Source organism: Dunckerocampus dactyliophorus, chromosome 1 (assembly GCF_027744805.1).
Source record: "Dunckerocampus dactyliophorus isolate RoL2022-P2 chromosome 1, RoL_Ddac_1.1, whole genome shotgun sequence".
In the NCBI taxonomy this organism is placed as follows: Eukaryota; Metazoa; Chordata; class Actinopteri; order Syngnathiformes; family Syngnathidae; genus Dunckerocampus; species Dunckerocampus dactyliophorus.
In genome coordinates this window covers 12,085,970-12,100,790 of record NC_072819.1, presented here as the reverse complement: position 1 = coordinate 12,100,790, position 14,821 = coordinate 12,085,970, and the positions used below count along the sequence as shown (strand labels likewise).

The 14,821-nt window shown below is 40.2% G+C and overlaps 1 protein-coding gene across 3 annotated transcripts in view; it reads right to left on the bottom strand.

Moving 5' to 3' along the window:
- Positions 1-200: 200 nt before the first annotated feature.
- LOC129187062 (protein SON) overlaps positions 201-14,821 on the bottom strand; it is a 43,192-nt gene continuing 28,571 nt past the window's right edge. For 2 of the 3 annotated variants that reach the window (XM_054786003.1, XM_054785994.1), the window contains exons 16-20: positions 8,556-8,703; positions 8,410-8,478; positions 7,892-8,007; positions 7,710-7,811; positions 201-534 (exon numbers count right to left, since the gene is read on the bottom strand). In XM_054786003.1, the coding sequence (XP_054641978.1) occupies positions 457-534; positions 7,710-7,811; positions 7,892-8,007; positions 8,410-8,478; positions 8,556-8,703 (513 nt within the window). In that variant the 3' untranslated portion in view covers positions 201-456. Of the gene's footprint in view, positions 535-7,709; positions 7,812-7,891; positions 8,008-8,409; positions 8,479-8,555; positions 8,704-11,238; positions 13,018-14,821 lie in introns of those variants that run through there. The other variant, XM_054786005.1, reaches the window with a different exon arrangement.

Below are 14,821 nucleotides of genomic sequence, written 5' to 3'. Positions count from 1 at the left end.
GCTGTCTTACAGTTTTGGTTCCTTTTGAAAGGTAAGCCGGTTTTCTATCTGCTCTGCATGCCCTTGGGCCCAACTGCCTCCACCTTTGTCTGTGCCTCTCTGCCAGCAGTGGCCAGTCACAGTACCTCCCCCAGTCCCCCACATCATGAAACGTCTATTGGTTTAAGGTAACATCACTAAGAATTATATACTACTGTATGTGACATAAATATAATCTTTATTTTAGTACACAGTGTATGAGAAACATCTTTATGAGTAGCAATCTGTTGGCTGTACTACAACTAGATCATTAACGGAAATATTTTACGATCCTCAATGGGGTTGAATTTTAAATATCCCACAAGTAGCACAGTATCACTGTATTTCTATTAGTGTGGGTCCATAGAAATAAATTAGCAATGATGGGACAGGATATAAAAACATCACAAAAAATAGTTCAGTGCGACCGTTGTACGTCTATGTGGAGAACAGGGGCCCAGTGGAAGCAGCAGTGAAGACAGGGCCTGTGTAAAGCCCCGGTCCATCAACAGGAACCTAGTGAACAAAACAAAAACAGTTTTAGATGTAGCACAACACAAAGTGCACCAAACAGCTTGAACAGGTTACGGAACTTTGAAGTTACTGGATTTACCATTATCTCATTCACATAAAGTAAAGTAGAGCAAATCTAGCCCTTTGATCACATCCCAAATAAGGCTAAGTCTTACAAAAATGACATGTTTTGAAACTCTTTGTTCAAGTTTGTACGCATTTCTGATAGAACTGTTGCTACCGCACATAATACCAAAGGCTCTATTACCGTAAATTACTGTGTATAAGCCGCACCGGTATATAAGCAGGATCCACTAAATTTAGAGGAAAAAACAGATTTGTACATATATAATCCACACCAGTGTATAAACCGCACGTGTTCAAGTCAAAAATGGCTTATTGTGTATCATGAGCTATGAAAAAAAACTCATGAGAAGCTTGTCAACCCATTGGAACTTGCCAAAGGTCATCACTCAACATAATAGTCTGACTCACGGTATCATCTTACATAGAACACTAAACTCACCACACAGCAACTTAACATTACCTAATAAATATACAGTTTAAAATGAAAAAAATAACCCAACATTTTAAAGTTTTCTCACAATGCATTTCGTTTGAGCAAAGCATTTAATTGGAGGACAAGTAGCAAAGAAGATGGTGGATGGTGCTGCAATGCTGTCTCTGTCCACCAGAGGGAGCCAAAGGAGCCTGAAGCCCAAAGGGAGGCTCACGTTGGCTGGAATTTACGGTAATTTGATACTATACAATACTGTACAATAATTTGACACTGTAGAACAGGGGTCATCAACCCGTCAATCACGGTCCACTAGTCGATCTTTGGGACTTTGCCGGATGATCGCAAGAATATTCGAAAAAAAGTTTTTATTACATCAGTGCCCTCCCTCCCCCAGAGTGACCAACATGCACGCATTGTGACCACTGAACACGCCCTTACGTCTCGCCGCCCTTCAGGCATGCAATCCGCAAGCTCCAGTCAGGAGCCCTGTCCCCAAAACCCGGCCGGAGGTATCAGCGCTGTCTTGCCTCGCCCCGCAACGTGTTCACAAAGCGTTCAGCGACAAGCGAAAGAGAGTTAACAGAGCGCAGCAATGTGCCTGAGCACACAACAGTAGTTATTAAACTTTAATATGGCTCAAAATCTGCCTTTACTATCTCAAAATCAAGACACAAATATACCTCCACAGACATGCTTCTCCAAAAAATCTTTGAGCTGCAGCTCGTTAGGGCTTGACACCAACTACTTGTCTAACTTGACGAACGCATTGACCAGTCTCTCTCTCCTCAACCACCATCACTCACCGACGACACTGAGCCAACAAGCTGAGTTGTAGTTTGCTCACAGAGCCGACGCCACAAGCCCGACCCCGAAGAAGATACACAAAAGTAGGGGTGCCCAAAGTGTGGCTCAGAGGCCATCCGCTGCCCATTGCTCATTTGTCACTGCTCAAAATAAAATAAAAAAAAACAGCGAAAATGGTAGAAATACTGTAGAGCAAAAGGCACAATGGGAAAAGGCTGAAATGTTGATGTCAACAAGCAATAATAACACAAAGTTTTATATTTAAAGACAAAGCGTTTGTCTTGTTCCTCACAAATTTGGTTGTCCATTTCTTCATAGATGGACCTTGACCATGTTCACACTCACGTCTGCTCAAAACTTGTTCCAGACTCTCTCTCGCTCTCTGATGGAGTCTTGCATCACTTTCACTTTTTACTTTCTACAAATTAAAAGTAAATCCTTTTACAAAATAAATAATTTTATACTGTATATATGTAATTGAATATATATATATATATTTTTTATTTATTTTTCTTCCCCCTGTCCTGTCCAGCCTTTAAAGCAGATAGAATCAAAATGCCGTCAAGTGCTCAACAGATTTACTCTGCCAGGGATAAGTGTGATATACAATTCCCCTGTTATACAGAATTTATTTGACTTTGATGCTTGTTATTAAGCAAATTTGGAGCGACCGGACCGGAGCAGGAGGGGACAGAGAAGAAGAGAAAAGGAAACAGGGGGGAGTGCGGGGATGAGAGGGGGACAAAAAAAAAGACAGACAAGAGACAAGGACAACAGCAGCAACAACAACAACAACAATTGTGACAAGAACAGAACAACAGAAACATACAGAACTACATCAGCAAATAAATGTCTGTGACAACTATAAAGACAAACAAGGACATAAGGACAAAGGACAAAACAACATCAACAACCACAATGACAATGCTGTCAATGACAATCACACATAATAGCAGTCATGAAATGATGAACTATGATATTGATCACAATGACAATACTGCATTGAAACATCCATCCATCCATTTTCTATACCGCTTCATCCTCATTAGGGTCACGGGGACATGCTGGAGCCTATCCCAGCTGACTTCGGGCGACAGGCGGGGTACACCCTGGACTGGTGGCCAGCCAATGGCAGGGCACATATAGACAAACAACCATTCACACTCACAGTCATACCTATGGACAATTTAGAGTCGTCAATTAACCTCAACCTCAACCTCAACCTCTTATTATATGTATTGTGTGAAACAAAGACACAAACAACATCTGAATGCCGAACCGCCATCCACCAGTTCAAGCCTAGAGTTTTTCTAGAGAGATTATTACATCACTGTTTGACGTGTGTGGTACGAGGCAGTGTGCTAGCATGAATTAACTTGAGACAAATGTGCACGTTAGCACTCAGTGAGTCATCAAAACTTACCTTCTTTATGCATTCCCACATAGTATCAGCATTTGAGACCAAATATAAGGTGAAAGAAAAATGCTAAAAATACAGTGGTAGTCTATCTGTGCGGCGAGAGAAAGTTAGCACACGCACAATGGACAAGCGTCAAGTGAGACGGATGTAACAGAGAGAATCCGGACACTTTTCAAAATAAAACATCATGGAAATTATTTTTTCTTTCTGTGCGGCCCGGTAGCAAATGACTCACGGCCCGGTACAGGGATCACTGTTTTAAACGATACCCCTCTAACTAAAAATAAATTAAATATTTCCAAAAATAACATAAATCAAGGCACAAGAAACACAAATGTATTCCTATATAAAATATGTAATGCATGAATTATCTAGGCAGCCAACAAAACAACTGTACTCTATTGTTACTTTACAACAATTTTACTCAAGAAAAAGACACATGATGTTACACATTCAAACAGAGCTATAAAATTTGATTTTTTTGTGAAGAATCAACACCAAGTTGGACAACATCGTGAAGTGGAGTGAAATTTATACGATATTTTAAACTTTAATAAAAAACTCAAAAGTGGGGTGTGCAAAATTATTCGGCCCCCAAGTTAATACTTTGTAGAACCACCTGTTGCTGCGATTACAGCTGCAAGTCTTTTGGGGTATGTCACATCAGTTTTGCACATCTTGAGACTGACATTTTTGCCCGTTCTTCCTTGCAAAACAGCTCGACCTCAGTAAGGTTAGATGGAGAGGGTTTGTGAACAGCAGTTTTCGCATTCTTTCACAGATTCTCAATTGGATTCAGGTCTGGACTTTGACTTAGCCATTCTAACACCTGTAAATGTGTAATTTTGAAACATTCCATTGTAGATTTTGCTTTATGCTTATGATCATTTTCTTGTTGGAAGGGAACCCTCCGTCCCAGTCTCAAGTCTTTTGCAGACTCCAACAGGTTTTCTTCCAAAATGGCCGTGTATTTGGCTCCAGCCATCTTGTTATCAATTTTAACCATCTTCCCTGTCCCTGCTGAAGAAAAGCAGCTCAAAACCATGATGCTGCCACCACGATGTTTAACAGTGGGGATGGTGTGTTCAGGGTGATGTGCAGTGTTACTTTTACGCCAAACATAATGTTTGACATTTTGCCCATAAAGTTCAATTTGGGTTTCATTTGACCACAGCACCTTCTTCCACATGTTTGGTGTGTCTCCCAGGTAGCTTATGGCAAACTTCAAACGGGACTTTTTATGGATTTCTTGGAGAAATGGCTCTCTTCTTGACACTCTTCCATAAAGGCCAGATTTGTGCAGTGTGCGACAAATAGTTGTCCTATGGACAGATTCCCCCACCTCAGCTGTGGATCTCTGCAGTTGATCCAGAGTGATCATGGACCTCTTGGCGTCATCTCTGATCAATGCTCTCCTTGTTTGAGCTGAAAGTTTAGAGAGACGGCCGGGTCTTGGTAGGTTTGCAGTGGTCTGATGCGCTTTCCATTTCAAAATGATTACTTGAATAGTGCTGTGGGAGATGTTTAAAGCTTGTGAAATCTTTTTATATCCTAAACCTGCTTTAAACTCTCCACAACAGTATCTCAGACCTGCCTGGTGTGTACCTGTGTCTTCATGATACTGTTTGCGCTTCAAACAGATGTCTGAGACTATCACAGAACAGGTGCATTTCTACTGAGACTTGATTACACACAGGTGGACTATATTTATCATCATCAGTCATTTAGGTCAACATTGGATCATTCACAAATCCTGAGGGAATTTCTGGAGTGAGTTGGCTGCACTGACAGTAAAGGGGCCGAATAATTTTGCACACACCACTTTTCAGTTTTTTATTTGTTAAAGTTTAAAATATCATTTAAATTTAATTCCACTTCACGATTGTGTCCCACTCGGTGTTGATTCTTCACAAAAAATTCAAATTTTAATATCTTTATGTTTGAAGCCTGAAATGTGGCACAAGGTCAAGAAGTTCAAGGGGGCCAAATACCTTTGCAAGGCACTGTATATGTGTGTGTGTGTGTGTGTGTGTATCCATATTTATGTATGTGTGTACATTTTGCGCAGGTTCATGGCCAAGACCAGGGATCTTGGGCTCAAAAAGGTTGGTGACCACTTCTGGGTTATACTTTCCGCTCGAACGAGGGTGACTTTATACTCTGTGCGGTGTCTGCTCCCAAACTGCAGGGGGAAGTGTATCGAAATACGCGTCTACCACGGTACTAAACTAGAGAGGAAGAAGATTGCCATTCTTTACTTGACTTCCAACATGGCGACACTTGAGCATCTACTTCTTGACGAAAAGGAATTGTGGTGTATTTATTTGGTGCTGCGACAGAAAAGGAAGAGAAGGTGGATAGTAGTGTTGAAATCGCAGCTCGTCATTCTTCCCACCACAAGGACTTGTACCCCGGCAGGAGAATGTGCTTACAAAAGGCATGCTGAACACGGCAAAAGAAAAAAAAAACTAACAAATTGTTTCAGTGTTTCTTTATGTTTAAACTACTGTGCGTCAGGGTAGGCTGCCTCATGTAACTGACGGTATTTCTGTACTTCAGCTGTGAGGATCGTCTGCTTGTCTGCCATTTTTATCCACATAGTTAGTTTTATCCGCTCAGTTAGAAAAATTTGGAGGTGTGCGGAGCGGGAATTTTCCGCATGAAAAGGGCCGCTTGAGGGGGCGTGGTTGCGAAAATGACGTCATTTGTCCGCATGGAGCCGCACGGACCTCGCAGATGCAGAAAGCATAAAACAGGCTTTATGATGGTGATACTATGACAGGGGTCTCCCTGGCTCGCCAGATGACTTTGAGTAGCTCACGAAAGAATATTTGCCTCACCTCTTTAGCTTTTTATTATAACTGTTGAATTCAGACCTTAGTGCCTTTATATAATGAAAAACGACCACAAAATAGCATAAAGATGATGGCCACAATGGTTGAGTGGAGATCTGCTTGGTAAATAAAGTAGTCTACAGTTTAAATGTTGCCAGTCATAAATAAAACAAATAGTTGAAGGGTCCAATAGTGATGAAAGTTGGAGACCTCTGCAACCTGGACAATAATTTATTCTGTTTTAAGTAGGGCTGTGAAATTATTACATAAATTAATCATGCTTAATCACCATGTCACACGATGTTACCTTATATCACCTTATCATATTACCTTATCATTTCCCTACGTGTTTTAAACTAGCAAAGAGTACATCTGGCATACAGGAAGTAAACGAGCGTATTGCAATTGATTTGAAACGGATGGGGGTGGGGGGGTGGGGGGATTAAATAAGATTTGCTTCTTCCTACTCCTTTTTGGACAAATTGTAGTGTGTGATGTATTCCAATGTAACCTGTATGCATGCTCAAAATAAATTAAACCATTACCATTATAATGTCTGAAATATTCCCATTTTTACTGTATTTTATTGAAAGAAAGATAGATGACAGGGCAGGATTATATATTAGCATGTATTAACAGCGCCAAATTAACTGAAAATTTAAACCAAGTTAAGGATGTCTAAAAAACTATTTACCTTGTTTGTTTAATAGCAGAATATTTGAATCACACTTTTAGCTATGTTATTATGAGCAATGAGGAGTTGCGTTCAAAGACACAATGTCATTTAACTTGAATTCACGTTTTGAAGGATTCTTGAGCATAATTAAAATGGACTAGAGACGTGTTTGGTTGGAGTTGGAGAAAAAAAATAAATTACTGAACAGTTTATTTCCCATGTATTCATATTACTCCAAAACATGCATCACATTAAATTCAGGTTTGTGTCAAATAGTACAAAAATCGTTTCACAAAAGTAAAAGACCAAATAAAACTATCCGCCCAAAAGTTTTTTGTTTTTTTTTTAACAATTACATATTTGCCAGGGGCCCTTGGAATTACCTAATGACGGCCCTGGTCAATAGCACACATAAAAAAATAAAAAATATGTACAGTTAATCCATGTGATCGGTATCGAAATCGGGAGCATCGGAGCATTCCTAGTTTGAACATGATTAGAAGTTTTTGGTGGTGTTGATCCGACCACGATCCGCCCACCCCTCCTCCCAGGCCTCTCAACAAGAGTCTTCAGTAATGGTAAAAGTGATGTTAAATGTGAATTTATCCTTTTCATTTGTTATTTAGAATTATTTTGCAGTGTTTTCTGTATGTGAAATTGTAATTATTCTCTATAACATGTATTTTTGTTAATATTTTTGGGTGCATTTACATTATATCATATGTGTCAGATTTCATGTTTCTGTTTTAGCCGAACCGTTTAGTACAAATAAATAAGGTACCACTGTATTTAATCTTACTTAGAATTCAGTTTTGTAGTGCCCTCTTGGGCAAAATGAAAACATTTAGCATTCTTTGTGGTACAACGGCTCAAGTGTGAGTACTGGAGTCTCTCAACATTCATATAACTATTTGGACTCAATACCTCTCCAAGAGCCTGCAGTGCCACAGTTGCCGCCATTGCCTTGGCATGTTTCTTGTTTGGACTGGCTGTCTGAGGCTGGTAGTCCACACCATTCACTGTGACCTGGTGAGTACACAACGCATGGATGATCAACATTAGTGAGCTGAAAGTAGCTCAGAAACAGAGATGGAAAAAATTATTACCTTGAAGAGGAAATTCTTGCGGTGGTCCGGGCCACTGTGATGAACCATGATAAAGTCAGGCTGCGTCATGCGTTTCTTAGTGCACAGCTCGATAAGAGCCGACACCGGGTGCTTGCCTGGATGAAGAGAAATAATGAGGTGGTACAGATCTCCTAATATTAATATACTTTAGGATGACCAACCATCCTGTTTTCCCAGGACATGTTCTGTTTTTATGGCTTGGCCTTGCTGTCCTGGCTTCTTTTTAGGAAGTGATGAAAATGTCATGATTTCCTTGCTTTTCATTTGGCCATTAAATTTACTGACATTAGCTGACCTGTCAACATGTATTTTTGTAAGCTTGTATGCTTCGATGCTCTGTAGGTACGGATTTCACAGTTGCCACGACAATCTGTGTGTAGGTGGAGTGATAAGCTCTCGGCGAATTGGAGCACTCCCTTTATAATTGCCGCATACAGCTGTCACTAAATTCAGAGAATTTATCAGCAGAAATACTTATAAACTATTTGTTTGTTTACCCATGAGATCCTTGGTTACCACCAGTCCCCCCGTTGGTTTCTGTGGCTTCTCCCCTTCAGCAACCAGACCTGAATCAAACAAGATCAATATTTTCATTACCATTCATTTGAAGTTTGTGGAGTGAAGTACTGTGGGGCCTCCAAACCTTTGCGGTCCACCTTGAAGTCAATGATGATCGGCTCCACAGTGCCTTCGCGGTTCCTCCCAAGGCCTTCCCCTGTCTTCCAGCCCATCTTTCTCATTAGAAACTCACCTACGCCGCCTGACACCGGTGCAGCCTTGAGGAATTGGTCCTAACCAAGACATTTGAGGGTTATCAGAACAGGCCTAGAAAAAGGAAGAAAATGGCCAGCCGTCTGCTCTCATCTGCCTCCAACCCTTTGTATGAGCTACATTACCCAGCTATAATGCCCTGGAAATTATATGGTGATATAATCACATACGTATTCAGAAATTTTGACAATTTACCAGACATATAAAGTGTGTTTCCACAAAGCATGGGTATCAAATTGGTATCGCCGATACATGCCTGCATTTTACTCAGGAATCAGAAAGGATCAGATCGGAAAGGAAATCAGTTGTTTCGCACATCACTAGCCAGCAGTAGCTCATGAGCTGATGTTGAGTAGCTCACCAAAGAATATTTGCTTCAACTCTTAGTATTTTTATAACTCTTCAATTCAGACATGATGCCTGTACAGTATTTTCTGAGCACAAATGAGTGGAGATGTGCTTTGTAAATAAATACAATTTAAATACTGCCAGTCACATAAAACACAAATAGCTCACCTCCCTTTTCCTTTTGTCCAAGTAGCTATAATAGTGCTGGACGTTGGCTACACCTGCGCTATCATAAACCTAGACACTGAATGTATACTGTTTTATAATGTCCTGTTTATTAAGAAGGACAGATCTTTTTTTATCATGGCTTCTGAAAGTTCTGACAGTTCCGGTGTTTGGGGACCCCCGTTTTAAATCAAACCATGTTTGAATGCAACATATGACAATGATAATGATTAAGCTTTTAGGTGTGATGACAGGCTGGTGGTTTCTGGTCTACAGTAAATATTAAATATTGTTGAAATCACATCATGAGGCTAGCGACTGAAACAGGGTGGTTCCAGAAGAAAGTTGCCATTTATTGTATTTATCAATAATACAGTGAAAATGAGAGGAAATGTGAATATTTACTTTGCAAATCCATTTCGGTGTGTCCCCCTATGTTTTCTGTTTGCACTCCTAAAATTTGAAGTTAGGGATCACTGCGCTCCTAATAAAAAAAGTAAGTCTGGAGCCCTGGAGGGAGCATTCCACAGATTGGGGGTGACTACAGAAAAGACCAGGACTCCTCTGTTCTTAAGCCAAGGCTGGTGGCTGTGGAACGTACATAGTTTTTGAGAAGGCTCAAGTCCAACATGGGGCCGGTGTGATTTAACAATATAACCTCAGTCTTCCACTCATTGAACTTTAAAAAGCACTCGATTAGGGGTGTCTGGGGGTGTGATCATTTATTGCGAGTGACAGTACATTTGGCAGTCGTCTGCATTGAAATTATAAGAGATGCCATGCTTTTTAAATACAGTGTTCCCTTGTTTATCGCGGGGGATAGGTTCCCAAAATAGTCCATATTTTTGTACAATTATTATATACGTTGTAAGATTGTCAAATCCGCACCATACAATTTATGCACTTTTCTCAGACAGGCATTTACATTTTATCACATTCCTCTCTTGTTTAAACACCCGAGGTTCAAATTTCGTTTGAATTTTAATGATCAATTAACGAGATTGGACACAAGAAATTAAGTGACTCACACATATTTCACTTCTCTGATCGTGGCTTGTCCTGGCACCGTTAGGCTGTAGCGTTTTTGTATCCTTGTTAAAACATTCTTCCTCCTCGTCCTCCATGAACCGAAGATTCATTGACAGTATTCCAGGTACCCTACAGCCGTATAACTTCTGCCTTCATTCAGCACATACAGTATGATCGATCATACAACAGTAAACAGCCAGTCCTGCACGAAGGAGATTTATTGACAATGGTTTCCAGTAGAGATGTCCCGATCCAAATTTTTTGGCTTCCCATCCGATCCGTTTGTTTTTTTAGTCTTGCCGTCTTGTAGGACTAATCATTTGACATGGTTACAGATCAATTTGTGGTGTGATATAGATTTTTTCTTTTTAACAAACTCTCTTCGGGCCCTATGAAATCCGTTTTATTTTTCCCCAAATTCCATTTTTTCTGTTTAATTTTTTAGAATTAATTTTACCTTTTCCAATTATTTTACCAGCATAGTGTGTGTGTTATTTGGGTTAGTGAAGAAAATCCTTCCATTTATTGATGCAATACATCATTGGCCCATTTTGTGCAGTAATTGATCAGGACTGCTGTGGCTCTATATTTACTGAGACCAACCTGACACTTCAACTCTCACATGAGTATACAACACCCTCTACTGGTAGCAGTAGTAAACAAAATAACAGACACGCAAAAGACCACCGATAGATCACTCTAATACACTAGAAGGACGCAGAACAAAATGCTCGTCCATATGCTGTAAAAAAAAACAAAAAACAGTGCAAAATCGCATTTTAAAAAATCCGTGAAAGAGCAAATCCACTATAGGTGAACCACGATGTAGCGAGGGAACACCATCTCCATAGTGGTAGTAGATATATCTATAATAGTGGTACATGTACTGCAAAAAGCAAGAGGTCCAAGAAATGATCCCCGGGGGACTCCACAGTCAAAGGGGGGGGGGGGGGGGGGGGGGGGGGGGCAGTGGATGAGTCCCCCAGTCTTACAGTAAGGTATCTCCCTCACATGCACAATCTGAACCACTCAAAAGCAGTCCCCCTGACACCCACAGTCTTCTTAACGTGATAAAAGAATAGTGTAGTCAAATGTGTCGGAAGCAGCAGTCAGGTGTAAAAACTCTAAAATGGCTGAACCATCAAAATTAGTCATTAAAAACAAATCATTAAAATCCTTTAAAAGTGCTGATTCAGTGCTATGGCGAGCTCGTAACCTGACTGGAAAATGTCTAAAATACCATCTGCATCTAAAAAGGTTGTATCTGAGCAAGTACGTTACTTCTCTAAAATCTTTGACACAAATGGTAGTTTTGAAATTGGTTGATAATTTCATAAAATTCACGAGTCAAGATCATTTTTAAGCAAAGGTTCAATGGCAGCCATTTTGGAACAGGATGACATGGTGCTGTTGACGATATTCCTGACATAAGGGGCCAACAGTTGCCCACACCAAGTGAGGAGGGACTGGGTCAGTAGGACTGGAAGAAGGCGTAAGTGTGTTGACTATTTCCGTAAGACATGTTATCGTGAAAGGTTCACACTGATTAAAAATGTGACAGCACTGTGTCAGTGTGAACAAATTAAAAGAGGGGGGCAATATATTGGTTTGGATAGTGGCAACCTTATTTTTAGAAAAGTGCAAGAACTCACACAATAATTCCAGTGTAGTGGATGGACATGGGTTTAAAACAGAACTAACAATTTTAAAAAGAACATGTGTCTTATTAACAAAGTCTGAGAGGTCCTTAGTTTTCTCAGATTTAACAATGTTCTGCTAATTTCTTCAACTATCTTTGAGGATTTGGAATGACTATCTTTTTTCCACCTGCGCCCCGCCTTCTGCACAGATGCCTCGCTGCGCATGTGACATCAATGAGCCACAGCTCGTTTGGTTCTAGGGCGAATGGCTTTCAGAGGAGTTAAACTGTCCAGGACATTGGCACAGAAGGAAATATAAGAGTTCATTAGCTGTTCAGCGTCCAGAGAAGAAACATGGCCCGTTTGAGTATACACTGCAATAGTAGACAAAGGGGAGAAAGCAGCGACTACGTCGGGCTTGATGAAACGGCAAAGTCGCACAGGTGCAAGAAGTGTCACATCAAAGTCAGACATGACAGAAATATGGTCCGAAAATACTGCATTGCTCACAAAGATGTCAAGATTCAATTCAAAAAAGTTTTTCGACATGAGCGTAGAACAGCAGCAGACGTTAACATTAAAATTACCAACAATTAAAATTCTGTCATAATTTTATTAACATAGCAGCGATAAAGTAAGAGTGTGTGGGAGGTCTGTAGTTAACTGCGCAAAACACCGGCTCAGTCTGTTGCAGTTCAAAACAAATGAGTTCAAAAGAGGACAAAGACACCATTGACAATGGCTTATAAAAACGTTCTCAAAACAGTAGTAACACCTCCATGATCAGTCATTATTGGTGTGTTCATGTGGTCAAGTACAATCTGGAGGCAGCAACTCTGACAAGGCAGCGGACACACTGGCGTGAATCCAGGTTTCAGTGACGAATAGTAAGAGTGTGATTTGAAGAAATCTTGGAGGATGAATGTCTTTTTCGAGACTGACCTCGCATTCACAAGTGTGCACTTTGTTGCAACTTTGGATTGCAGGGGTTCATGCTGCCTGAAGTCCCGAAAGGAGAGCGGCGAAGGCGCAATGTACAAAGCTCCTCGTGTTGTCCTATAAAGGGAACCAGCCAGGCACCAACAGGAGCGAGCGTGTGTCCTCTGCATCTTCGTTTCCTGGGAAGCAGCGCCTTCACCCACAGCAGGTACTCTGGCACGTCAACCAAGTAAGAGAGTCGTGGTTTGTTTGGCCCCACAACATTTTCATTTGGCACAATCCTCCACAATGTCCACAATGATTTTCAGTAATTCCTGACGTTCAATTCTTGAAAATGCTTAATTTAGGCCAAAAATATGCAACAATTACTTAAATATGCATTTTTTTTTTACTAATAATAGACCGTATTCAAACACAAAACAACAAAATAATATATTTTTGAAAAACCATGATAGACTGAAGATGCAAAATTTGAACTGCGAAGTGGCGAGGGATGACTGTAGATTCATTTATTTAATTTACTTTGGAAATTAATTTTGACTGCCGGAGGTTGATTTGGCGCTACCTATTTTATTTGAAACCTTTTATTTTGAAGGTGTCATGTCCGCTTCCAGTTTGTGTGTGTGGTGCAATAAAAAAAACTATTTGTCCCTTTAATTGTGTTATAAATTTATTTTCTGTATTATTCCAATCGCTTTTACATTTTCTTACATAAAAATCGCTGGATTTGCACATTTTCTGATCAGATATAGGGCAGAAAACTAAAATGAGGCTGCCGCAAGCGTCTCCTCTCGGTTTAGTGCACAAGCCCTGCCTACCTCAGTGACCACACTGAGGTGGATCATGGCGGCTGCCGGTTTCTGTTTGTCTGCATGTCGCCAATAATTACCAAACATTTATTATACACATTTATTATACACTATGACTTTCTACAGCCTGTGTAATGTCTTTAATGTAAGTGTGACATTATTATTTTCGCTAATGGATATAAATATAATAAACAATAAAATACATATTTGTATGTGGATGCGCTTGCAGTACTCTCTTCATCCTAAAGCAGGGGTGTGCATGAGCTCGAAGGTGCTTGTCAATGCCGTCCTTCCAGAGAGAGGAAAAGCCAGCTGTTTTTTCGTTTTGTTTTTGAGCAGCATCAGCAGGAGAGCGGCAAGATAGCAGCAATATGCCTAAATTCACCAGGAGATGATCAGAATTTTACAACAAAGTATCAGAGCTTTTCTTGGAGAACGATAAGGTGCATGTACTTCATATACAGATAAAAGGTAAAAGCACAAATGTTTTCAGTTAATAAAAATAAATGGACTAAGAAGTATTTCAAAACATTTTTTTTTTTTTTAAATCAAAGTGAATTGTTTTCTTCTTTTTCTTGTTGTCCTTCTAATGAGCAACCTGCATTAATACAGGTTGTTAATTAACATTTAAAAAAAACTCTGAAGGAGTGGTCAGTGCCCCACCTGCCATGAACGTCACCGCAGGTCAATGATTATTGTATTGTAAACACAGATCTGTTTATCTTGGACAGTAAATAGCATCTGACTGCTAAATGAATTAGCTATTATGCCTAACCTGCTGCTGATTTAAGACTACAATTTAATGACACTTACATGTCAACAACTATAGTAACAATTTCAATGGCAGCACTATTTCCTGTCATTGTATATCATGATGTAATATTCAGTGTATATGCATATAAAGTGGTGTGAAAAAGTGTCCAAACCTACAAACCATTTCCAAACCATGAAAAAGTGATTGTCCCTAAGATTAATTGAGCTCTATCAGCGAACCACAGTGAGAGCCATGATCCACAAATGGCAAAAACATGTAACAGTGGTGATTACAGTGGTGATTACCAGGAATGGCCGGCCAACCAAAATTACTCCAAGGGGGCAGCGACGACTCATCCAAGAGGTCACAAAAGACCCCAGAACACCATCCAAAGAACTGCCAGCCTCACTTGCCACCATTAAGGTCAGTGTTCATGACCACACCATAAGAAAGA